The sequence below is a fragment of the Acipenser ruthenus genome, chromosome 12 (genome assembly GCF_902713425.1).
Source record: "Acipenser ruthenus chromosome 12, fAciRut3.2 maternal haplotype, whole genome shotgun sequence".
Taxonomy (NCBI): Eukaryota; Metazoa; Chordata; class Actinopteri; order Acipenseriformes; family Acipenseridae; genus Acipenser; species Acipenser ruthenus.
The window spans coordinates 13,900,163-13,924,095 of record NC_081200.1 but is presented as its reverse complement, the minus strand read 5'-3'; the positions used below and the strand labels follow the sequence as shown (position 1 = coordinate 13,924,095).

General features: G+C 35.7%; 1 protein-coding gene across 2 annotated transcripts; it reads left to right on the top strand.

Annotated features, from left to right (window-relative positions):
- Positions 1-2,166: 2,166 nt before the first annotated feature.
- On the top strand, positions 2,167-22,454 carry LOC117417093 (transferrin receptor protein 1). Of its 2 annotated transcripts, none has more exons than XM_034028846.3 (19): positions 2,167-2,302; positions 6,826-6,894; positions 7,523-7,739; positions 8,246-8,465; positions 8,801-8,938; positions 9,212-9,308; positions 9,967-10,089; positions 10,455-10,553; positions 11,034-11,173; positions 12,874-13,040; positions 14,485-14,604; positions 14,697-14,782; positions 15,124-15,187; positions 15,371-15,438; positions 17,242-17,312; positions 17,848-17,929; positions 18,032-18,262; positions 18,752-18,892; positions 19,380-22,454. In XM_034028846.3, exons 2-19 carry the CDS (start codon positions 6,862-6,864, stop codon positions 19,620-19,622), a joined length of 2,340 nt encoding a protein of 779 aa, XP_033884737.3. In that variant the 5' UTR covers positions 2,167-2,302; positions 6,826-6,861; the 3' UTR covers positions 19,623-22,454. The 2 variants fall into 2 exon arrangements, with proteins under 2 accessions (XP_033884737.3, XP_033884735.3); XM_034028844.3 differs by having other exon boundaries at positions 2,210-2,388.
- Positions 22,455-23,933: the final 1,479 nt, after the last annotated feature.

Here is a 23,933-nt window from a genome sequence, read left to right as displayed (position 1 = left end):
TTCTACTAATTTGTCTGAAAATAAAATTGTGCCAGTAATTATGACTAGTTATTCTAGATTTGGAATGTTAATGGAATGAGAGCCCTTTATACACCATTTCCATACAGTAGGTTCACAACAATGGTTTTATCAGATTCTATTTTGTTGTCAAGCCACTGGGCCATTTATCCATAACTGTATTAAACAACAATGAATAGCCTACTTTATAAGTAGCAGCCACAAGTTAAATATTTATTATTTAAATTGTTTCACCTTTAATGGAGCTATCATAGGTTATGTTTGCAATTGTAACTTGTCTATTGCCACATTCCTTTTCCATGTGTATTGAATCCTATGTAGGCCCACTTGTGCAATTTTGCTCATAAGGTCCCTTTTCCTAATGCAAGGCACTAAGCAGCTACCACACACTCCACAAGCACTGTACAAGAGAATGCCATTATAGAGCTTTTAACATCATGAAAACTTGCTGGGGTAAGAATTCATATCGGCAGTGCATCACACAACACTGTCATTCACGTTTGAAAATCTAGAGTATTAATACCAACTCGGCCTGAAAATAAACTGCTTCCAATCCACAGACAGGCAGGAGACAGCTGAGCACACTGAGACTAAATATATCCTTTGCTTGAGTCTGTCATAATCTGGGGATGTATAGAGGTTCCCTGTCTGTCACTTATACACTGTACATTTTGTCAGTACTTATAACATTTCCAAATGAATACATTGAGCTGATGTTTTCAAATTGAGCCAAATCTGTTGCAGTATGCCTGGATTAAGTGGCTACAGAAACTGTGGAGCCTGTTTAATGAGAGAAATGGCATAGCAGTAAAAGTATAAAACTGGAACTACACAATAGTTTGCATTCAGAATAGAAAGCATGCAGTTAGCTGTACACTTGCTGTTATGTCTAGTTTGCAAATGCCAGGGACACAGCTTACAAATCTGAGGTATTTGAACTATATAACTGCTGAAGGAGTGGTTTAAGCCAAAATTAACTTTTGTTCAAGGAAAGTGAGGGAAAAGGTGTAATTGTAAATGCGTGGGTAATCAAACTGATTTTGTATCGACCTCTTTTTCTCTTTTTACTTTTGTGGTCGTCCACATTTGGGGGACTACTTCTAACAGTGTCACTATGGTTATGTTTTTGTTTGTTTGTTTTTTCAACAGGTAAGGGTTCTTACCGAGAGTACCACGATTCATCTCTTTTTATATATATATGAAAGAAGACTAATCAAATTTGACTTTTATTTGTGGATGTACAAAGTCAGGAACAGTACATTTATGATTTAGAAATACAACCAGCTCCTGTGTAAAACAATATCTCCATTCAGGGGCTATTTTCCCAGCTGCTGTCTGCACATTAGATCCTTTTTTTTCTTTTTTCTTTTTTTTTGGCTGGAGCATTTCAATGTCGATATGGTTAAATGTTCTACTGGGCAACATCCAGATTACATACTTACAATTATTCTTTATTTTATATTTTTCCAACATACACTGTCTGGAACTATGACAATAAGATTGTATAAACTGTTGTAGTTTAAATGCCAAGGTATGAAGGGCAGACCGGCTGAAACATTTTACCTTAAAAAGGAAGTCCACAGAGCACTAAATGTAAAATAAATAATAAACAATATTGAGAGATGTTCAAAACTACCAGTAATTCAAAAACAGCCTCCTTATGTTACTATTTATATACACAACATTTGGTCATATCATTTTTTTTTTTTTAAATATATAAATAAAAGAGATGCAATCCCTGTAGAATCTAATGAATTATACAGATTCAGGCGGCTTTTGTATTTTTGGTATACAATTTTCATTGCATATGTACAGTACTATTAAAATTATTCAATTTACAAGTGTGTGTCGGGTTGATGATGAGTGAGGGGTGGCTGAGAGACACACACGTTGAAAACCCGTACTGTTTTTAGCATCAACGCTTACAATTTGTAACATGACTGCATCTAGACATTTATATGCTTCAATTTATGTGTGTAGTTAGGATATTTAATTTGATTTGAGGAGTGCCTAGATGCTTTCAGTGCCAAACCGGTATGTTGTGTGAGGGGTATTGCTGCAGAACAAAGGCTCCCGAGTCCCACAGCAAAGCTCACACAGTGTAGTGCTGCGTGCGCAACTCGTAATAGACGTCATCGTTATATGCTAAGGCCCGATCAATGAAGCGTTAAGTAAGTTGCGCTCTGTGGGAGCCTTCATTCTGCAGCTATACATGTTGTACGTGCAAGCAGGAACTGACGTTTTGGTCTTCATTTTCCTTTTCAATAAAAGGACGGCAGTAGAGGTGAGAGGGTAGGCTTGCTCTTGGAAGTTGTAGGTTTCATGTTGGTTTGGTGGGGATTGAAAGCCAAATAAGGAGAAGACCATTAGGTAATAAACAAAACTACATTTGGGTTATCTATATTGGATGTCGGGGTAAAAAAAAAAAAAATCTAATTTACAGTACACTACTGCATCATCGTGCTGGTTGCAGCATGTGTGTCTTAAGAGTACTAAAATAGGAAATACAGTAGGGTTATAGTATAATCAGCATGGTGGCATATATTTAATTCGGCGCATGCAGTTATTGTGAGCACGTATGAGTTGACAAGCAACTTCAATATATTTTTTGTGTGTTTAGGAAATTCACTGTGGTGTGTTTTTATTTGTATTCTGTACAAAATCCCGTCATCTGTTACAATTTTGGTGCAAACTACAACGGTACTGCAGTCAATTCGGAACAGATATACAAAATGCGGAATTAAAGAACATAGCTAAAATAGTAATACAGTAACATGTTAAATTATTTCGTTACTGTAATTAAATTAGCTGTATCTTAATAATCTACTTGTAATTTTATTCATTAAAGCCGGAACAAAACGCGGGTTACTTTTGGCACATGGCTGCTAGATTTGTCTTGCTCGCAGGAGGAAGCACATACAAGTTGGGAGGCGCTGTCATTGACCTTGACAATGAAACTGCAGTCGGCAGTTTGCAGACTACACTGATCTTCAAGCTGTATATTTTGTTATTTTAAACATTTACAGTGATACCGTTTATGTCTTATTCAGAGCAGAGAGAAAGTAATTTATAAAGCACGTTTGCTTTGGTAGTGTACTGTTATGTAACACGTTCTTTTGTCCTTAATTTCTGACATCCTTGAACTTATGATGGCCGCCTTCTGTAATGATTTAAGATGCTTCAGCGCAGCAATTGTTCATGATATTGACATTATTAATACTTTTGCAAAAATCTTCGTTGTAATTAGGGAACATAATGTGCTTTTTGATTATTATTATTATTATTATTATTATTATTATTATTATTATTATTATTATTATTATTATTATTATTATTGTAAATATAACGCATCAAACAATTAGTGAGACAATATTAATTCCATTTAGTACATGCATCCTTAATGATATTGTAAAAATATGGTGTATGTAGCACATTCAATTAACTGTTATTTACGGTTATTCTTTCTTGAAGATACGGTTGTTTTTACTAGTAGACTGCATCATTTTAGATGTTTCAAAAACGTTAATACTGGGCATAGCTCTTGAACTTAAGTGACAAGTCCTTGACTATAAATGTACCCTACCTTAAAGGAACATATATTTACAGCGTAATAAGTACAGTTATTGTAAGTTTAATTAGATTACTGATTTATATAAATAATTGTGCGTTAACTGAGCAGTGAACCAATTCAACTGAAAATCGTTTTTTTTTTTTAGTTTAAACATGCTGGCAGTTTCATTGTATCCAATGTACTTAAACCCAAAGTCCCTTGCCAGAGTGGAATAAAAATTGAGCTAAAAATAAAATGCCTGCATAAGTTCTAGAGGTTTCCAATGTGACTCTCACATGATTTGTAACAATCTTGGGAGAAAGATCTAGAGCTTTGTGTGGGGATTAAAACTAACCCTGCCTGTAGTGAAGCATAAAATATTTAATTTGAAAGCAAAGCATCTTCTAAATGATTAAACAAATATGACTTTTTTTTTTTATTAAATTCTTGAATGGCAGTGACATTTTTCTGAATAGGTAAGGAAGGAAAATACATGTGATGCCGGTGGGAGTTTACAGTGGTGTAAAAAAAATGCAGTGGGTACTGTGTATATAAAATTGGTTTATTTATATTTGTAGTTGCATTTGTCTTCCAAAATATCCAACTCCTTGAGTGACATGTAATTGCATACTTTAATATAATTTTACAAATAATAATAATTAATAAACCCTTCTGTCGGCAGCCTCTTTGCCCCTGTTCTCAACCCCCAATCTGGCACACTGCCAGATTCAGTAGGCCAGCGTGTGCACCTGTTTCTGTCACTGTGTCTTTAACACTAAGGTAAATGTCCTTTCCAAGGTGAACTGGGCCACTTGACTGAAATCGTTGGGCATATGTAAGAAAAGTCAATTCATATGATAAAAAGATTCTGGAAATTTCCTATTATGTATTATACAGCTCTAATTGTTCAAACCCTGCATGGACATTACAGGAGATTTTTATTTTAATTTAAATTTTTTTTTAATTTTATTTTATTTTCCCCCCATAGCACAGTGACCTTCAAACTGTAGATTTGCTAGGGCTGTTTTTTAAACCTTCAGACTAGATAAGAGTAACAACCTAAGTTTTCTCATTCAATTGTATCTTTACAATAAAGAGACATTCACAAATTATAAACAAAATAGTGTCTGGCGAAATTCAGCAGGACTAGAACTAGGGGGTCTAGTCAGAGGGGCAGCCTATAAGATGAACAAAAAAATAATCATGTTTTGTGAAACAAATATTGTGTCTGTTGAACTGACTATATGTATGGCCTTGCATGGGGCTGCTGCAGATACTTACCATATGTAATTAAATTACATGGGAGTCCGGGGGTAGCTGAAACAGATACAACTGAAGCAATATTACAAACATATGAGGAAGTACCAATGTAATGTTAAAAAAAAAAAAAAGTAGGGCTTAAAAATCTCTCTGTCAAAACAACAATGAAGAAATGGAGAATCTTCTTTGGGTCTATTCCACGTGCGGTGTGTTACAGCAACATTAAGTACTGGAATCACCCTTATGGGTTTTTAAAATTGTAATAAAAATGTTCCTTTAGGAATAAGAGTTTGGCTATACATGTATAACTTAAACCAAATAAGTGTTACACCACATTTTCAGCCTACATTACAATTGCAGAAGGGTGTGCTCCAAACTAACACACACGTAACGTGGAATTGGCCTTTGATTGTATAGTATGAGTATAAACTGTTGGGGGAAATGATTATAACCCGGGGGGGGGGGGGGGGGGATTACCCTTTTGTGTGTTGAGCAGTTGCTGTTTAGTCTGAAATGTGCACTGTCACACTGTATACTGGTTAAATACTGTCATGGTGGAATTGGTGTATTGTGTTCATGTAAGGCGGGTGTGGTCTGATCTACAAAGGCTGTTGCACCATTCATAGTGACATTTCCTGGTAAGAAAGAGTGTATGATGCAGTGCTACAATATGGCTTCCTTCTATCTAAAACAGACATGTGGTCTGTCGAGTTTCAATGCAGATATCAGGTCTGCCATTCATTTTATTGAACAGGCATTATCAAAAGTTAACTTGGCTCTTTGAATCCAGTTTTTGTCTTTCTTTTCAGTAGCTCGTAGGTGCAGTATCAGGATGCACAGTGCTGTGCCATGTGGTCACACATTTGGTGCCAGGGCTTTTATTCTCCTTAAAGGAACTTGAGCCTGTTTTTCATATGTACAGTCTGTACATTTATTCTACACATGTTCAGTATTCATCGTTATAGGAATGAAGTTTAATATAAATAAATGTAATTCGGTTTATTCTGCTTCCGGCTGGACTTGCAAATTACCTTTCATCTTGTTATGTATTCAGAGCCGCTTCGAGTGAGATAATAAGGTGTCAGGTTATTTCCTTGTTTTAAATTATTATGGTAAATGACTTCCTGTTAAACTGCCACACATTTTTTTCTCTGCTGACATTTACCAGTAGTATGATTTTCCTGGTGAGAAATGCAGCAATTCCAATTGTTCTTTGTAATCATTTTTCTCTTTTGCTAAAATCATGCTTCCTCTTCAATGCAGAGCTACATCTTCCAGTAGTTGTATGAATGGGATCAGGTACAGTAAAGTATACAATATAATGATAGTTTCCTGGTTAATACTTGGCAAGTGGATTGTTTGGCCATGTCATCTAGTTGTTCACAAATGTCTTTACTTGTATTTTAATTGTATGTTTATCAGCATGGTTTTCTCATTACTTAAGAATTCTGATAAGGCTGTAAGAGTTGCAGAACATTATGACCTGTGTTCCTAGCTCACTCTACCAGTCTGACCTACGGATTTAATGCAACCGTGTTTGTGACTTGATCTAATAGAAGCTGTAGTTGAAGTGGTCGTTCATACAGGTTGATCTTGTTACCCTCAAAGCTTTTATTTTTATTTTTGGTTGTGAATGATTTAAAATAGAAGCTCACTATTGAACTAAACTACATGCAAAAGGTTTACTTCTGAATCAGGTTGCTTTGTGTAGTTTGCTTTTTGTGTGCAAAAGGACTGAGTCCAGCAGTAGTTGACATTGAAGTTTAGCAAGCAAACCAAACTCTGTTATTTTGCTAAATGGATCGAGACCATCTGTTTAGGTGGACTCAGTATGGTTAGTTTCCCAAGCAGACTTTGTTCATACTCCACATCAAACGTACCGTACCGAGTGTGGTCCAAAGTCTAAATGGACCCAGTGTGAACACAGCTGTAATGTTACTGGTGTGTTTTTTTTGTTTACTCCAACTATAGCATCTTTCTTTATTATTTTCTTTTAGGTCCTGTAATATTGTTCACCTTCCCAGAAGTTTATAATGGATACAGCACGATCAGCCATATCCAATTTGGTAAGTTCTTTTAATCTGTGTTTTGTACAGTAAATGCACATTGTGTCATGTAAATGAACCTTTGGTGAAGAATAATATTTGTGTTGTCATAGTGTAGTGAGTTAGGTGTTTCTGAGTATCGGTCTTGCTAATATCTAGAAATATTGTGTATCACCTGTGTTTTGCTATTGCGGTACCAATTGATATTACTTTTTCCGCTTAAAAGATCTCTCCAGAACTTTTATGTAGGTTGCCACGATAGCAAAATTACAGTTTTTGAAACCATTTTATTTCTGTGATTTTATAGAAATTTACGATATTTAAATTAGTTAAACCTTTTTGTATTACAAATTGCAGTAAAAAATATATTTTTATTTTAATATAACACATGTTTATTTTGGTAAGGCTCAAATGGTTTTAGATAATTTACTATAAAGTTACCAGGTAGAAGAATTCACTTTGTTTTAACCCTTTGTGGTCCCATGTCGGACCAGGTCTGACATTACAATTTTCCCTTTCCAGTCCGATTTGTCGGACCCTGTCCAACATCGTCAAAAAGATGTAAAAAATAGGTCTCTAGTCGTTTTTTTCTTTTTTTTACATTTTATTGGCTCACAACATTGTGTTCTTTTGACTTTTCTTGTTCAAGTTCCGTGAGGAACCAAGCACATACACCCGCTTCAGCCTGGCAGAACATATGGAAGGTGACAGTAGCCAAGTGGAGATGAAACTGTCAAATTCTGAGATAGACAGTGAGGTTGGAAACTCCATGGGAGAACCCAGGGACCCTCGCATTATGAAGCCAAAGCACAGCCCCAAAAACATCTGCTTTATGATTGTTTGTACTCTGCTCATCTTCCTAATAGGTAACTAGTGGGTTCAGCAATCAATAAATAATTGTGATTAATTTAGATATTTATTGTATACGTTTACTGTAATTTCACCATACTATATGAGCAGAGATTTAAACCCAGGGTTTTCATTCTCTTTGGCCATTGCACAATGTCTTTAAACTTAAGGGGTTCATTCCTCTGAACAGTATGTGTTGGTCAACAACACTGTAGAAATAAGTGTACTAGGCTTACTAAAACTGGTGAAAAAACAGTGTATAGTACATTTATAATTTTCAATGAAATGGTAGCCCTATGCACGCAGTGGGCAGACATCTACAATGCAATGACCCTGCAGTTGAGAATCACAGCAACATTCAGTTTGATTCATGATTTAAGGCACCACAGATGCACTGAAAAACCCAGAAATGGAATTCGATACAAAATTAGGAAATAATGAGAGAGTCTTTAAAAATACATTTAAAAAATGATGGCCATAAGATATTAATCACACTTTTTTACCTTTTCTTCTTTCATGCCAGGCTTTCTTCTTGGTTATTTATCGTATCGTGGGCGAATGCAAACAAAAGGGCAGAGCTGTTCTAATGCGGACAGCAATCTTTGTGGCACCGCTGAAGAACTGCCAAGTAAGGATGATAGTGATACCACTCTGGAATACACTCAGCCTTTCCTGGAATGGAAGCAGCTGAAAGAACTGCTCAAAGACAAGTTTTTAGTATCAAGTTTTATATCCCGCATCAGGTGAGTTGCTGTAATTCCATTGTTATCTTTAAATCGCTTAACCTTTACATATACCTGTATACAATTTAGATTGTATTTGTATAGACTACTACTTCTGCTATGTCATTAATAATATACTTGTAGATTTAGAACTGACAATTGGAAATTCATTTACAGCTTAACCCAGAATATACACTGCACAATATTTTGCTTCTCTTTATAGCTTTCTTTGCATTTAAGACTTAAGAAGTACTGTAACATTCTCTTATTGTCCCGTATTAAATAGTTTTGTTTAAAAAGAAAGCAATGCATTTTGTTAGCATTCTATTCTGATTTATTTTTCTCTCTCATTCAAGGGACTTCTCTGTAAGCCGTGAGGCTGGTTCTGAAGGTGATCAAAGACTTGCTTTGACTGTGTATAACGAATTCAAACGCTGTGGGCTGCATAGTGTCTGGAATGATGAACACTATGTGAAGCTTCAGTCCCTTGGCAGGTCAGTATGTATGGTGTTTTCAGTTACTTTGCATATACAAGGTATAATTCTAGTGATGAAGCTAATATTACTGTACATTTAAAAAAAAAAAAAAAAAAAAAAAACTGGGTGAGGTATACTTTAAGAACACTTTAAAAAAAGCAAATCATCGAATGAACTATACCTTTTACTGATATGCATATGTTATATGCACCTTTGCATGTTCACCAGGGTCATTTTGTTTGTTTTGACATAACCATACAGTGACTATTTTTTTATTTTTTCATTTTTTAGTACTCCAAACCGAGTAACACTTTTGGCTTCCGGAACAAATGAAACTATTGAAAATCCAAAGGGTTACCTGGCTTACAGTGCTGCAGGCCAAGCTACGGTAAACACACAGTTATTTATTATGTGCTCTTCTTGACAAAAACTTTACAATGTTTTTGAGTATTTTAAAAAACCTTCATCTTGAAATTGTTTTGAGAATGTTGGTTTGTAAATTCACAACTTGCAAAGATAAGCTGATATAAATGAATTTGTTTTCTGTAGGAATGTTTTTAAAATCCAACATGGCAGTGTTTATTAGCTTATTGCTTGATTCAGTTAAGTTGTAAACAAAAATATAATTTGATAAATTTGCACTCTAACTACCCCTGGCCTTATGAATCTTGGCTGCTTCATCAGAATTATTCCCACTGCCTCAGAAAAAAAGTTATGCCATGGTGTTTTTCCCCTACACACATTTAATCGGTAACTCCACCCATTTTTGTTTGATGCATTTCCACCCCTCCTCCCCCATTTCCACCCTTGTAGTTACCCCTTGAACCAACATATTGTTTTGCCTCTTCTAATTGGCCCCTCACACAAGTGAGTAAGGCAAATGATTCTATAACGTGAATAACGCATTTATTGTATTTCAGATTTTTATTTTGTTCCATGTTTGTTTGTAACTTGATTGATCCAAGTTGTTTGACCACTGTCTTTATTTAACCCTGAATACATTCTATGCTAAAATGTCAATTAATATTTATGCCTACCTTTTGCAGGGTAAATTGGTTTATGCCAATTATGGCAGGGAAGAAGATTTTAAAATGTTAAAATCTATGAATATTAGTGTGAATGGCAGTGTTGTCATTGTTCGAGGTGGAAAAATATCCTTTGCTGCTAAGGTGAGTTCACTTGCCCTTGCTGTTCCGTTTTGTGAAAGAAATAATTAATGTAATAACTGATATAAGAGTGTTTATGAAATTGTGTTGCCTATCAAAAGGATTTTGTAGATGACTGTTTTATGATTTCTCAAAGTTCCATGAGTGGTGTTGTCCAGTAAAAAATAAAATTCACTGCCAAGTTGTTTTAACCTCTGGTAATTTCAATGATACTGGCAACTCCCTTTGACTGAAAAGTAAAGATGCATTTCCCCTAACATTATGCTCTTGGGGAAGGGGGAAGGGGGGTGGGGATCATTTTTCACAGATGTAGTTGGCATTGTGACTTGTGAACTGAGCCATGACTGTTTTATTTATTCCTATTGTAGGTTGCCAATGCTCAGAAAGTGAAAGCAGCTGCAGTTTTGATCTACCTAGACCCTGCTGACTATGCCAACATGCCTGTGGACACAGATGTGTTTGGTCATGTGAGTGCATATTCATTATAGAGAATAATATATGGGTCAGAATATATTATCATATGTCGACCAATGAGAGACATACTGTGTGAATAATGTTTTCTGACCTGTTTGCTATTTTATATATTCTATGTTTCTTAAACTGTACAAAAGTTAATACAACAAGCAAAGACATTGTTCAGTCTTCCCCATTTAAGATGACATTTAAAAGGTGTTTGCCCAAGTCTTATTCAGGTATCTGGTGTTGTCTTGTTTCTCCCACTGAACGCAAGTAAGGCTTTGAGGTTTACATCAAGTGTTTTCCCTTGTTTTTAAAAGAGCAAGAACATGAAATTACATGTCTTTAAAGTCTAATGTTATTGGACTGAACCTTGTTTCCGAGTTCTCATCTTTATTTTGGATGTATCTCTTCTTGGCTGTACTCAGCTTGTTGTAGTGAGAGTGATAGTGAGCAAGCGATCAAGAATATCTTTTTAATTTCTTTGACAGGTTCATTTGGGCACTGGTGACCCATATACCCCAGGATTTCCTTCATTTAACCACACTCAGTTCCCTCCTGCACAATCCTCAGGGCTTCCCAGCATCCCAGCTCAGACCATCACAACAAATTCAGCTCGTCGGCTGCTGAGGTAATGCTACATTTCTTCACATTTCCCTTGTAGGGTTTTAAATTGGTACTGTACCCCTTTTCTACAAAACTCCACCTCCTATAAACAATAGAGGTATGCCAAAACTATTATCTTTAAGAAATTTGAAGTAGGTATTAATTTAAATGGAAAAGAATTGCATCTATTCAGTCTTGAACAAAGAAGACTACACGGCGATCTGATTCAAACATTCAAAATCCTAAAGGTTATAGACAGTGTCGACCCAGGGGACTTTTTTGACTTGAAAAAAGAAACAAGGACCAGGGGTCACAAATGGAGATTAGATAAAGGGGCATTCAGAACAGGAAATAGGAGACACTTTTTTACACAGAGAATTGAGAGGGTCTGGAACCAACTCCCCAGTAATGTTATTGAAGCTGACACCCTGGGATCCTTCAAGAAGCTGCTTGATGAGATTCTGGGATCAATAAGCTACTAACCAAACGAGCAAGATGGGCTGAATGGCCTCCTCTTGTTTGTAAACTTTGTTATGTTCTTATGTTCAATGTGTAAGATGAAGCAGCATGATTTATTTTGGTAGCCTACAGGCTAAAGTAAAAAAGCGTGCTAGGTGTTCATTTGATTTTACTACTGTACAACTATGTAGGCATACTGTACAGATTTTATATTTTTTCATAATGTAATTTGTAGTCTACCCAAAACACATTGGTGTTATTTCTACGCAGTGATTTATACATTTTAAATACACTGAGCATTATAAATGTACGTGTGTGTGTAAGTTCATTATGTTGGACAAACATGTCTGGTTTAGCGAGGGGCTACTGTATGATTTATGAAAAGCTTTTTAATATACACACTTTTATTTTTATTTGAGGGTGAAGGTGTGGGCCCCACTATAGAATCTGATGGGATTAAACTATTTCATTATTTATTTGAAAGAAATGTTACACGACTCTTGCAATACTAGAGATCTCGCTAAGATGACACAAAACAAATATTTAACTTGGTGCATTGTGTCTTTCGTCATTTAACATATTTTAGTACATACAACAAAATGTATACTTTTGCAAATTGTCTCAACGAAAATGCAAATTGTGGTATGTTTGCGCTGCGACTGGCCCGTCTTGGTACATCTACCCCTCAGTGTGGAAGTTAATTGCCACTGATTAGTATTCACTTGTAAAGGTGGGGGGGGGGGGGGGGGGGGAAGGGCAGCTTTTCTTATTTTGAAATCAACACATTAATAAATGGGTATGTTTTGATTTATTAAATACCTGACGACAAATGATGTATTTTCAGAGTAATTACCTTTAAGTATCCGCATACCCATTCTAATCACTATATATTGCCTGTTTATTTTACTTTCACTTGTTATAGAAGTAGGTACAGGGATTGAACAAATGTGCACACATTACTGAATCATGTTGTTAAGGCCCTCCCTGACATTATACTCTATAGTATAACATATTTTCTTTGTTGTTCTACTAACTCAGTTTCCAGCCAAATTGTGTGGTGGACTGTTATCTACTGGCACGCTAATGTTGCTTGTGATCATGCTAATTTTTTAACATGGCCTCCAGGGACAAAAGAATCACTTTGTCACTGGTCATTTATAATAACTGAAAAGAGAGATGCTGTTATCAACCTGATTTCTTTCTTCTTTAATCTCCTACTGCTTTTGTTTTATGGCTACTTTATTTTTTTATTTTCTTTTTCAACAGTAAAATGACAGGACAGCTTGCCCCTTCAGAATGGAAAGGAACATTATCTCCACCCTACAATTTGGGTAATGATGATAATGTTCAGGTGGAAGTGGAGGTGAACAATGTAGTTGCTGAGAAGATGATCCACAATGTATTTGGAGTGATTAAGGGACTTACTGATCCAGGTAAAAAGGTTTTTATAAAGCTATCGGTTGTTTCAAGTGGCAACATGTTACCTCAGGAATAATTACACCTGGTCAGCGTCTTCGCCCAGTGTTTAGGCCTACTACTGCTGGCTGCGTGTAAACATTCCCTGGTAACAACACACTGCTGTTTGATCATTCCATGTATACCGTGAATTTATACAAAATGGGTTTAACTCTTTGCCAGGTCCGACCATCATCAAAAATGCATTATTCACAGGTCCCTATTGGTTTTTCTCTGAAAAAATACGAGAAAAGCTTTCAATGGCTGAGAAGCTGGAAAAAGCTTGAAACAAAACCTGGTGGTTCTGAGCAATACACATAGTACCGTCACCACAGACATAACAGACATAAACCAAGGTTGCTGCTTCCACATCAAGCACTCAAAGAAAATCGCAAACATTTGCTAAGCTTTTTGAGATGTAGGAATAAAATAATGACTTGGATAGCATTATTGAGGAGTTTGGTGAATAATCGAGTGATCAGGAGATGGATTTATCGGTATGTGTGATAAATACGACAAACAAGGGATGGGGCAGGCCTTTTTAAACCTGTTTTACTGTGAATACAATTACTTTATTCAATTTAAACAGCGCATGTTGTGTAATGTTGTTTTTTATATTAAATAAATTGGACCTGACAAGCCTGACACGTGCAGAATAAATGGACTGCAGAGGGTCAAATGTTTATACGCATCGATCCACTAGAATTTCTTGGAAGCAATACATTTGGTAATTTAGGAAACCTGCTGTGACAATGGTCCAGTTATGAGTGGCCAATGAAAAAATGAATTAAAATTTTTTTCTGCCCAAAAAACGGGCTACAGACTGCAAAGCATGCAGACTCCTGCCCTGACTGCCATTTGGGATAGTCCTGTGTCCTTTTGCTGTAATCTTAAGGTCACCCACTGGCGTTTGCCAGGATCTGTTTTGACTAGATATTGGCAACTGGCAACATTTTATTGCAAAGTAATGTTCATGCATGTGACCATGGCCATAGATTTCCTAGTGTTCTTTTATTATGAGCTAGAAAAATGTTGAAACCACATTCAGAACTTCAGTCTAATTGCACAGCTGTTTCTCAGTGTTTCCTCATTATTAGGTGGTTTTTTATGTCATGGAAGCAGTTGTAAGATGTGGCTCTAATTTTCCCGATAATGCCATTCCATTACCAATTGCATTGTATTATTTCTGTTCGTCTTTGAGAGAGTCTCTTTACTATGGCTTACAATAACACTATTAAAAAGGGGAAGCACTGTAAGTATATGGCTCAATAGCTTGTTATTGGGCATGTGTTTATTGGGCAAATTTTGACTTGAAGGAAATGACTAGACTGTTTTTGAATCTTGGGCACGATATTGCAGTCGGCAAAGTTAAAACCCTAACTTAATACAAGCATTTTTTTATACTTTTTTTTTTCTCCCCAGAACACTATGTTGTGATTGGAGCTCAGCGTGATTCTTGGGGTCCAGGTGTTGCCAAGTCAGCTGTGGGAACTTCTTTGCTGGTGGAGATGGCTAAAGCACTTTCAGACTTGGTTGTAAAAGGTCTGTGGAAACTAGCTGATGGGTTTAATGTTATCTTGCCTTTGCTGTGTGTTTTGTTATTGTAAAGAAGGTAACCATGAACAATTTTGCAGATGGATACAAACCCAGAAGAAGCATTGTTTTTGCAAGCTGGAGTGCTGGCGATTTTGGAAGTGTCGGGGCAACTGAATGGTTGGAGGTGAGCTTGCCTAGATAATTTCAGTCTTGTGTTTTTAAAAACCAATCGAATTTTAAAATGTCTTCATAATGAATCTTTCCTGCAAGTCCAGTTACAAGTTGTGCAGTAACTCTTATTTGTTATTTTCATTTAGAGAAGAAATGTCAATTTTTGCTTTCAAAAACACTTGTGTAGGTTCTATAGGTGCATTACTGGACTCATAGTACTGGGTAAAGATTCTGTGATCATTATTATGTGAAGATGGCTTGACGACAAACTTGTAGAAGTTTTTATTTTTTATATTCATCACATAGATCAATAACCTCATGTGGTGTTTTCTTTTCTTTTTTTTTTTTTTTTAGGGTTACCTGTCTGTGTTGCACCTGAAAGCTTTTGCTTACATAAACCTTGATGCTGCAGTGCTGGGTAAGTTTAGACTATAAATTAGAAAGAGATCATTTTAAAATAGTTTAAGGGTAGACGGTTTGCAACTGAAATATCTAATATTTTAAAACACTGATTTTGTATAAGGAAGTATATTTATGTATTACATTTACTACATTATTACATTTATTTTTTAATATAATGCATGCATTTTTTTTTTTTTAGGATCTCAAACTTTTAAAGCGTCTGCCAGTCCTATGCTGTACACACTTCTTGGAAACACCCTAAAAGAGGTAAATCATTTCATACCAATACTTCATTTTCATAAATGATCTTTAACAGTTGATCTTTAACAATGCCTTTTTACCTGTTGGTGCTAACAAACAGGCAAGTGAAAACTGTCAAATTTAATTTGATTAAACACGTCTGATAGAATTAATTAAGAAAAGGAGGTGTTGTGCAATGAAGAAAACTATTTACTCATCATGTTTCTCTTATTGCATTCCACATAACAGAAATTAGGATCAAAACATAAAACAGAAGAAAAACACTTTCATTGGAAGTTGGACCAGTGTTGGAAAGCCTGAGGCTTTTTGAGTGTCTTGTGTCTATCACAGACAGGCAGACCCCCAAATTCTAACCTGCTTCCCAAATCTGAAGCAGTACCTGCAACACTAGGTAGAGGCCACTATTTTGGCAGCCTGGGTTGCATGTGCATCCTAATTTTGCTGTCAAGAACTGTAGAATTTTAGTTAGGGGGTCAAAAGTGGTTATTTTATTTATGTATTTATTTTTATACTTAGAAATCCAACATAGGTGGAGCTCCTTTTTCCACATGTCATGACAAAGTGGTAAATCTGTTAAAGGCCAAAGACGTGATACAGATGTCATAGTTATATGTTATTTCTTGCACATGTTCAGTCTAACAATCTATACTATTAAAGGTAGTTTCTAATTTTAAGTAGGGCATGAGAAAATAACTGCAGGTACCTTGCACATTTGTACTTTCAACGTGCTTCTATTTGCTATGACAGCTCGTAAGATTTATAGAGACCTCCTTGACACTGGCAAGGGAAGTTGTATGCATCTTTGGCAAGACTTGGGAATCGGTCTCAAAATGAGACCAACAATAAACGTTGTAGGTTAAACACTTTTTTCATGGAAGATGGCCAGAGTGTTAAAGAACAAGCAAGATAGCTCTTAATTAAATAAAAAATAATAATAATTAAAATCCTATTGTTGGCAGGAAAAAAAAAACAAAAACCATTTGGCTTTTACACACAGAATGCAAGTCTTATTCTTGAATGCATATACTGTCTTTTTTAATACTTTTTGTTATGCATCCTATTTGTATAGCCTTTTATCCTTTTTTTAATCATTTTTTTTGTTTTTTGTGTCTTAACCCTTTGCGATCCATTTATTAATCGCACGTCAGGCACGCCAGGTCTAATTAATTTTCACACGCGCAGTTAATTTTATACGCGCTGTTTAAAAGTATTTTTTTTCACAGTCAAACGGGTTTAAATGGCCCTGCATATCAACAAAGCACACACTAGGCATCTCCAGCCCCGCCCCACCCTTTTGTTTGCTATAGCGTTCAGCTATGTAAGAAATAAATAATAATAATAATAATAGGCGTACATACCGATCGATCATCTCCAGATCACTCGTTTTATCACCAAACTCCTCAATAATGCGATCCAAGTCATTATTTTATTACTATAACATCTGAAAAAAGCTCTGCAAATGTCCATGATAGTCTCAGTGCGCTGACGCACTTAGCCAGCTTGTTTACTATGAACGCCCATTATCTGATACCTGATACCATGTATGACTATTCATGAAATACGCCTTTTTTTTTTTTTTTTTTTTTTTTTTCCCCCCCCGACTTGTCTCGGCTCCTGTCGCTACCACTCGGCAATTGAATGGTTTTCTCGGCTTTTTCCGGAGAAAAAAACGACTAAACACCCGTTTATTGTGTTGCTATAATGATGTCGGACCCAGTCCGACAAAGGACCTGTGAGGAATAATTGCAATGTCGGACCCAGTCCGACAATGGACCGCAAAGGGTTAATGAAAGTTTGCTGTCTGTTTAGGTCAGCTCTCCACTGGACAGCAGTAAGACGTTGTACCAAAATGTTGGTGGCGATAGCTGGGAGAAGCAAACGTAAGATATTTAAAGTTTTTATTTTAAATAACAAATGGCATTTTTATTTTTAGTAATTGTATGTATGAGGTGCTGTATGAGACAGGGATATAGTACATGCAACCTTTGGGGTTTTGCATATATACAAAGAACCGCTTGGCTTATTGTGCTCCTGGTTTATTCTTCAGTGGAAGTTGGCAACTTTTATGTCTGGCCATATGAAACACTTTTGGAACACAATTCTTTTTACATTATTTTAGAGAAGAGCTTGTTCAATTGTGATGAAACTTTTGTATGAAAGTTCATGATAGTGTTAGAGTGTATGGGGTATATGGAGGCATCTGTCTCCTAAATCAGGTATTTTTACTTGTGTATAACTAATATCCCAAATTGAAATGCATCAGATTTGACATCCTTTTTAAGATTAAATTACAAAATGAGCCAACAAATGATGTAAGGTTAACAAGATATATATTTGGTGTATTCTCAAAAAAAAAAAAAAAAAGTAAAAAAGTTCTGTATAATCTTAAACCAGATAAAAATGTTGTTTTCATAGAATTGTCCCAATGACCATGGATGATGCGTCTTATGCCTTCCAAGCATTTTCCGGAATCCCATCTGTTTCATTCAGCTTTACGGTACATTTTGAAATGACTCTCCTAATTTGAAAAATCCCACCATTTTATTTGGTTTTTCCAAGTAGTTTTCATAAAACTTATAAGAGTATTCAATATTTTCAGAATGACGGAGATACATATCCATACTTTGGAACAAAGGAAGACAATTTGAGCAATCTGAACTCTCGCACAGGAAACAGGATAGACGACATAGCCAGAGCTGCTGCAAATGTGGCTGGCCAGATGGTGTTAAGGCTGACCCATGATCATCAGCTCTCCCTGGACTTTGACAGATATAACGGGGAGCTGTTCTCGTTTGTACTTAAGATCAATCGATTTGCTAAACAGTTGAAGGTAAGAAATGCACAGTAGCAAAGATGTATTTGTTTATTTCAATTGTATTGGAGAACAATTGAATGTTTTGTTTTTTATAATACATTCAATATTGTTTTAGTATAATTATTATTGTCATTAATGCTTTAAGTGATCTTGTTCGCTTGAACTCTTGGTATGCCTATAGCCTATTTTTGCATATATGAGCACAAACATTTTATTGAATTTAGTTTTGTACCCAAGAAAAATAAAACTGAAAAATCCACTACAAGCAGGTATATTTTCTTATATGTCCTTCAAACGCATACCCAAAAGTTTTAATGAGCTTCCATGATAAATTTAAATATTTAATAATAATCCATCCATATCTGGAGTTATTGTTCCCTAAAGACTCCCATCGTCAAGCGCTTGAAATGTCATATAAGGATCCAGAAAGCATAATGGTTTTACATTTGTAAATTCAAGCACTTGTAGTTTTGTCTAATGGGTCTGTTCTCTTTGCTTTTCTAGAAAGCAGGCTTGACTGTAAAGTGGCTGTCCTCTGCTCGTGGTGACTTTGACCGAGCTACAGAAACACTGAAAAACAACATTCTCAACAGCGACCTGAACAATGCAGGAATTTGTCGAGCCATAAACGACCGGATCATGATGGTACTTTCTGTTGCATAGCCCCCCCCCCCCCCAAATTCTGAACAAAAAACAAAAAAAACAAATGTTAGTTATTTAGGTAACGTTAGTACGTTTAGTTAAGTAGCAGTGTTTGCTTTTTTCAGTAACAAATGCTTCCCCAGGCATTATTGTGTATTTCTATTTTTTGATGTGACACTTGTGCTGTTTCATTTGATTAATATGTAGCGCCACTCCAGTTCAAGTTCAGTTCTTAAAAACTAGTGTTTTTGTTTTAGTTTTTTTCATGAGGAACCAAGACTGCTACTGTAACTAAGGACAGTGGTGGCATGCATTACTGATATGCTGTGAAAACCCTTCTGTGCACCTTGTTTATGACATGCAGAAACTAGAATTTGCAAAAGGGTGCGAGTTATATTCTGAAAACTGATGTTGGCAATTGACCCAGCCAATCTTCATCTGAGCCGACTTAATTTAATGAACTTATCTTTTTTTTTTTTTGTTTGAATAGGTGGAGTACCATTTCCTCTCTCCCTATGTCTCGCCAAAGGATACTCCCTTCCGCCACATTTTGTATGGCTCCGGTCCCCACACTTTAATGTCTCTGCTTGAAAACCTTAACCTCCTAAATAATACCATCACAAACCTCAACATGGACGTCTTGCGAAATCAGCTAGCCTTGGCCACCTGGACCATACAGGGGGCTGCCAATGCTCTGTCAGGCGATATCTGGGACATAGACAATGAATTTTAAAAGCTTGGCTGGTATCCAGTGTTTTCTCTAAAGGCAAGCCGAGGTTGAACCCACATAAAGAAAAAAATAAATAATAATCCGCTTGACATTTTACAAACAGGCAAAACTGATTTTAATTTAGCCTACAGACAATAAAACATGCTTATCATTTTTTATGACATAATTGCTAGGTGCTCATGAAGTGTTTTTTTTTTTTGTCCGATAATAAGAAAGTTAAAGTTTCATCTCCCTTTGGAGAAAATGCCCAAGTTGTTATGCCTTTGAGAGAACACTGGAATTTAGATATAACTAACATTCAGTGCTGTGTTTGTGTGTTGTTTTTTTGTTTTGTTTTTTTTTGTATTGTTTGAACTGAAGAGTTAGCAAAGATTTTAGCCAGAACTAGGTACAGGAAGAATCAATAGCTAAGGTGTGTAATCTAACCTTGCTTATGAATTGTTCAATTACATTGTTGTAATATCTTTGGTGCATTTTATATTGTACGAACAGTCAAAGTCTCATTGGCCACTGAAACGTTTTCATATCTGGCTTTTGTTTTTTAAATGTTAAATGTGTCGTTTATATGCATGTAGCTGAGCAGTGCACTCAACAGTTGGCTTTATTTTTGCCAATGGGAGCATTGCAAAGGTTTGCCTTTGCGTTTCTTGAAAGCCTCTATCTACATGTTTCGTGAATAGCTAAAACATGCTGGGTGGTAGCTATCTGGTAATAAGGATCGAAATGTAAGAAAAGTGTAAAATACACCTACCAAGGCAATATGTGTATGTTACAGAATTGTTACAGAATCTCAGTTGTTGTTTGAGCAATCCGTTTTGCTTTTTCCAGACAAACTGACATTTTGTTTGAGTCTAATCTCTTTGTATGAAAAGTGAAAAGCAATTTCTGTTTTCAAATTTACTGATACAGAATATGAGCTTTTATTTCCTGCCAGCCAATGTCATTTGGCTAGAAAAGAGGAAAAAAAATCTGGAAAAAAATGTCTTCACCGTCTAGCACTGAGATATTTATTTGTGTTATTTATTTATCAGTGACAGGGTTCACTATAAATAGTATTTTTTTAAAACTATTTCTTTCTTGTATAAGATAATTATCGGAAGCAGTGCCTTCCATAATTATGACAGTTATACTGTCGGTTTAATAAAAGCAGCATCTGCTACGGAAATACACTTGTTACCAAAATGTGTTGACCAGAAACTGCAGTTTCATGAAACAAATAACCACATTTAATTGAGTCTAGGTTTGCCTGTGAACTAAATGTGAACTGTTGCATCTGTCTTCATTTTTTGAAATGCTTTACCTGCTCAAAAGACACAACTGATTTGCACTGGAAAATCTTCCTTACTTTGCTAATCTTTGAGCAGCTTATAAAGTTAAGCTAAATAATTGCAGTATGCATTTTTAAATCATGGTTTAAGGTATTTTTTTTATTTTTTTGTTATATATATATATATATATATATATATATTATATCATTATTTAATTCTTAGCAGATGCCCTTATCCAGGGCGACTTACAGTCGTAAACAAAAATACATTTCAAGAATCACGATACTTGATTATAAATTGATGATACTTGATTTATAAATTGTGTTGCTAGTTCCACCTTTTATACCTTGAACACAAAACAAGGCAGTTTTTAAAATAGCTTGCGGTTTCTGGTCAAGCAATTTTGGTACATTTATATTTCTAATCCTAAAAACATTATCGGGAGCAGTGTCTTCCATAATGTAAAAAAACGAAGGTAGTTTTTGCCTACCACTGTGTATATATCGGGGGCAGTGACCTTCATATTTCACACTGAAGGTGTATGTAATTATCGGGAACAGTGTTTCCCATAATGTCTGTATATTGTTTGCATTTACAAACTATTGCAAGGCTTGAAGTTGTTTGTCTCATCAACATTAACCTAAATGGGTTAGATTTTCCTCTATTTCTTTAGGACTCTAATTCCAATAAAGTAGTCGACTTTCTTTCTAGATTTATATGGCTTACCTGTGCCTTGAGTAAACTTGTGTTCTACAAACCATTGGCAAGAATCCTTGAAGCGCAACTTTTGCGATTCCTTTTAATTAAGTAACCCTATTGATCTACTCATGTTCATGTGATGTTTTGAATGCATGTTGGACAGTTTTAATTGAACAGTTTAATCTCCATTTAGACATAGGTTTGACTGGTAATTGAATATCTAAATTGCTGAAGTTAAAGTGTGTGGGTGCATGAAGATGCATAAATACTTGAGATTTTTATTTTTCTTATGAAAAATGTGTTAAATGATATGGTATTTAATCACCTGTATCTTGACAGAAAGAATTGTAATGTCTGTCACACGTTGAAAGAAACAGTATTTCTGTGTGCAAGTCTTGTCGAAAACTGGGTTTGTATTGGGGAGCGGGGAGAGAAACAGATAATGAACCTGCATGATTTACATTTAACAATTTCTTACAAAAGGTTTTGTTGACTTGTTCTCGTGTGGTATTTAATTTGTAATGTTTTTACAACGGAAATGGTTGGACTACTGTTGCAACATGAACTGTAATCTGTTCTGTAATTGTTTTGCTTCTTGGATTAAGCTTATGTTCTTTGAAATTATTCAACGGTTTTGCTCTTGGAGCGTTTGATCTGTTTGTATGGCAAGCTTCTTATTATATCTGTATGCTCTACTATTGCTTCAGTTAAAAATGTATCTGTTAGAGATAAGATTGTTTAAATTTAAAGTTATGCTGTGAAATGAAGGGAAGTTGGGTTTTTTCTTTTTATAAAGTGGTGGTTGGGATTGTGAAAAGATGGGCAAGGCTTTTTGTTGTCTGCAATAAATGCAATATATAACAATCAACCGTTTGTGTTTTATTTTATTCAGGGTTGGGATTTAGTAATATTAAAAGCCATGGTAAGGTGATGGGAATGCATAATTAACGTGGTAAGCTGCAGGCGTAGTGGTTGCATTTACTAAATCCAACTGTGGTGCAAGTTAAGAGGGTACAAGAGTGACCCCTGCTAGCTTCTTAAGTGAGGTAATGCAAGCATAAATACATTTTATATAGGGTCTGCAACAGGTCTTAAAGTGGTTAAAAGCTGGGGCTCCAGTGCACTACTTACTGCATTTGAGCCCAGCCTATCAGCTTAATCTCTCCAGTCTGCATAGAAAACACTGGTGTACACAGGAAATCCCAGTTATACACTGTGGGTATAACGCCATATATACTGTGAAACTGAATTGTGAAACGGTACCTATTTTATGCAGCCTACTGTCTAAGGGTCTACTTAAAAGATTTAAACAGCTATGGTGGCAAATGTTCTTTTTTTCCCCCTGTTTTAAACATGTAAAACTACATAAATTCAAGGACTTCTTTCCACTGTAATTTAAGTGTTTAGAGTTGCTATATAAGGAATTTAATAAATGTCCCGGGGGTGGGGGTGTGTGGGCACCAGGGCAATTGATGTACAGTTACTGGTGGTGCCCTTGTTCAGTTCTCTTGAAGTTGCAGTAGGAGGGATAAGCATGTACAGTAATATGCACTTAACGTGACAACATTGATGAAATGGGATGTGTAGCAGTTAATGCCAACACCATTGTCATAATCTATATATTGGAGAGAAAAAAAAAAAAGATTGCTATTAATGACATGGTCCTGATGCCTACCCTCGTATTTTGTATGATTGCTCGTTCGAATACTTCCATCACCGGAGCAAAAAGCTAAAAGCTAGGTTTTCATCAATTTTCACTCCCAAATTGAAATGCTGAATTCAAGTTTAATTAACTGATATGCCACCATTTGCACGTGTAAAAATGTAAGTTTAACATATGGACACGTGCTCCATATACTGTGTATATTCTCAGTAAGTTTTGATGAAGAATATCCTAGCTAAGTTTTATCGCAATTGAATAAACACTTCAGATTATCATGATAATATCCATTCCATTGTGAAAAGAATCACAAATAAGCGGTTCTGAAGATGTATGTACAAATGTTAGTGTGACAAACAGTAAGGCAGACAGACAGCCTCAATGGATACAGTTAGGCACTATTTTTGGTTTGGTTTCTGATGGGGAGGTCTTGCACAGGTTAATTAGGATTATCATCTATGTTTTAATGACATGATTTTTATCAGTGAATATACTGCACTTTGCAGAATGCACAACACAATAATATTGAAATATGGCCACACGGTGGAGCCACATTACAAATACTGTAGATGTAAAGCTTTCCTTGAAAATATTACCAAATGCTACTGTGGTTTAATGTGACACTCATGAACTACATTTACCAAAAAATACTACAATGGGCTTATGTGGAGGAGTATGCACTGTAAC

Coding starts and splice junctions, on each gene's coding strand:
- LOC117417093 (XM_034028846.3), top strand. CDS start 6,862: ATGGATACAGCACGATCAGCCATATCCAATTTG. Junction 17,313..17,847: donor GATAGCTGGGAGAAGCAAAC/GTAAGATATTTA, acceptor TTGTTTTCATAG/AATTGTCCCAATGACCATGG. Junction 17,930..18,031: donor CTGTTTCATTCAGCTTTACG/GTACATTTTGAA, acceptor CAATATTTTCAG/AATGACGGAGATACATATCC.